Genomic DNA, 2,756 nt, shown 5'->3' with positions numbered 1-2,756 from the left:
ATAAATCCCAGCAGATCCCTAAAAACCCCCCAAAAACAGCGAGCAAGGAGCTCAGGGGGGGAATAAATCCCAGCAGATCCCTAAAAACTCCCCAAAAACAGCGAGCAAGGAGCTCAGGGGGGGAATAAATCCCAGCAGATCCCTAAAAACTCCCCGAGCAAGGAGCTCAGGGGGGAATAAATCCCAGCTCTGAAGGAATTTGGACGTTTGGAGAGGGAAATCAGGCCCTGAAGCCGAGGTTTCCTTCAGAACACGAAACAATAAGAGCTCCTTGCTCGGGTTTTTTTTGGTTGGTTGGTTGGTTGGTTTTTTGTTTGTTTTGTTTGTTTTTTGTTTGGGTTTTTGTTGGGGTTTTTTGTTTGTTTGGGTTTTTTTTTGTTTGGTTTTGAGGTTTTTTTTTTTGGTTTTTTGTTTTTGGGTTTTTTGTGGGGGTTTTTTTTTGTGTGTTTGGTTTTTGTCTGGTTTTTTGTTGGTTTTTTTGTTTGTTTTTTGTTTGGTTTTGGTTTTTTCTTTTTTTGTTTGTTTTTGGGGTTTTTTTTTGGTGTTTGTTTCATTTTGTTTTGTTCGTTTTTTGTTGGTTTTTTGTTTGTTTGTTTTTTGTTTGGTTTTGGGGTTTGTTTGTTTGTTTGTTTGTGGGTTTTTTGGTTGGTTTTTTTGTTTTGTTTTGTTCGTTTTTTGTTTGGTTTTTGTTGGTTTTTTTGTTTGCTTTTGTTTTGTGGTTTTTTTGCTTTTTTTTGTTTTTGTTTTTGTTTTGTTTTTGTTTGTTCGTTTGGTTTTTGGGTTTTTTTTGGGTTTTTTTTTATACCTGCCTTTTTTTGGGGGGAGGGGTCCCCCAAAATAAAAATAAAAATAAAAATTAAAAATTAAAAAAACAAAAAATGGGGGGTTTGGCCCTCACTTGTACTTGTTGTCGTCGGCGGGGCGGGCGTCGGGCGGGCTCTCGAAGCGCGCGTACTCCTGGTCGTACCACAGCTGGTAGAAGTAGGTCCTGCCATCGTCCTCCACCGCCTTCACCTCCATGTCCAGCCCCCCCTGACGGCAAAGAGAGGTGGGGGATCAGCGGTTGGGATGGTGGGGATGGTGGAATTCAGGGGGGTTGGAAGGGATTTCCCAAGATGATGATGATGGTGGTGGTGCCGCGTCCGGGCTCGTCCTAAAACACCTCCAGGGATGGTGAAGCTCGTCCTTAAAAAACCTCAAATCCAACCCCCTTCCCTCCTAAACACCTCCAGGGATGGCGAAGCTCGTCCTTAAAAAACCTTAAAAACCTCTCTCTGGGCAGGGCATTCCAATTCCTGATCACTCCCCCCCCTGGGAAGGATTTTTATTCCCAAAATCCCACCCAAACCTTCCCCTGGCAGAGCTGGAGATCGACCCCTCTGGTCCTTCTGGTGGTTCCTGGGAGAGGAGGCCACGGAAGAGGCTCCAACCTCCTCTCAGGGAGTTTTGGGGGGGTGATGAGGTCAACCCTTGAGCCTTCTCCTGTCCAGGATGAGCCCCCCCAGCTCCCTCAGCCTCTCCCCATGGGAATTGTGTTCCACTCCCTTCCCCACCCTGGTTGTTCTTCCCTCCCTTCCCCAGCCTGGTTGTTCTTCCCTGGATCTTCTCCAGCCCCTCAAAAGTCCTTCCTGACCTGAAGAGACCCAAAACTGGACTCAAAATTCAAGGTTGGGCCTCCCCAGGGGGATGAGAACAGGCCAAAAAATCCCTTCCCTGCTCCTACTGGTCACTGATCAGCCTCTCCTGATGGGAATTGTGTTCCAGTCCCTTCCCCACCCTGGTTGTTCTTCCCTGGATCTTCTCCAGCCCCTCAAAAGTCCTTCCTGACCTCAAGGACCCAAAACTCGACACAAAACTCAAGGTTTGGCCTCCCCAGGGGTGAGAATGGGTCAAAAATCATTTCCCTGCTCCTGTTGCCACTGATCAGCCTCTCCCCATGGGAATTGTGTTCCAGTCCCTTCCCCAGCCTGGTTGTTCTTCCCTCCCTTCCCCAGCCTGGTTGTTCTTCCCTCCCTTCCCCATCCTGGTTGTTCTTCCCTGGATCTTCTCCAGCCCCTCAAAAGTCCTTCCTGACCTGAAGGGACCCAAAACTCGACTCAAAACTCAAGGTTTGGCCTCCCCAGGGGGATGAGAACAGGCCAAAAAATCCCTTCCCTAATCCCATCAGCCCCTGATCAGCCTCTCCCCATGGGAATTGTGTTCCAGTCCCTTCCCCACCCTGGTTGTTCTTCCCTGGATCTTCTCCAACCCCTCAAAAGTCCTTCCTGACCTCAAGGACCCAAAATTGGACTCAAAACCCAAGGTTTGGCCTCCCCAAAGGATGAGAACAGGCCAAAAAATCCCTTCCCTGCTCCTACTGGTCACTGATCAACCTCTCCCCATGGGAATTGTGTTCCAGTCCCTTCCCCACCCTGGTTGTTCTTCCCTGGATCTTCTCCAGCCCCTCAAAAGTCCTTCCTGACCTGAAGGGACCCAAAACTGGACTCAAAATTCAAGGTTGGGCCTCCCCAGGGGGATGAGAACAGGCCAAAAAATCCCTTCCCTGCTCCTACTGGTCACTGATCAGCCTCTCCCCATGGGAATTGTGTTCCAGTCCCTTCCCCACCCTGGTTGTTCTTCCCTCCCTTCCTCAGCCTGGTTGTTCTTCCCTGGATCTTCTCCAACCCCTCAAAAGTCCTTCCTGACCTCAAGGACCCAAAACTGGACTCAAAACCCAAGGTTTGGCCTCCCCAGGGGGGTGAGAACAGGCCAAAAAA

General features: G+C 49.1%; 1 protein-coding gene across 1 annotated transcript in view; it reads right to left on the bottom strand.

Moving 5' to 3' along the window:
- The window catches only part of DNMT1 (DNA methyltransferase 1), a gene marked incomplete at both ends in the record, with an annotated part of 33,320 nt that overhangs the window by 13,260 nt on the left and 17,304 nt on the right, over window positions 1-2,756 (bottom strand). The window contains one exon of the mRNA XM_027909722.1: window positions 899-1,032. Within this exon, the coding sequence (XP_027765523.1) occupies window positions 899-1,032 (134 nt within the window). The remainder of the gene's footprint in view (window positions 1-898; window positions 1,033-2,756) is intronic.

Source organism: Empidonax traillii, unplaced genomic scaffold (assembly GCF_003031625.1).
Source record: "Empidonax traillii isolate 1590-97213 ecotype Southwest subspecies unplaced genomic scaffold, ASM303162v1 scaffold2330:size34960, whole genome shotgun sequence".
Classification (NCBI taxonomy): domain Eukaryota; kingdom Metazoa; phylum Chordata; class Aves; order Passeriformes; family Tyrannidae; genus Empidonax; species Empidonax traillii.
This window is presented reverse-complemented; position numbering and strand designations above follow the sequence as displayed.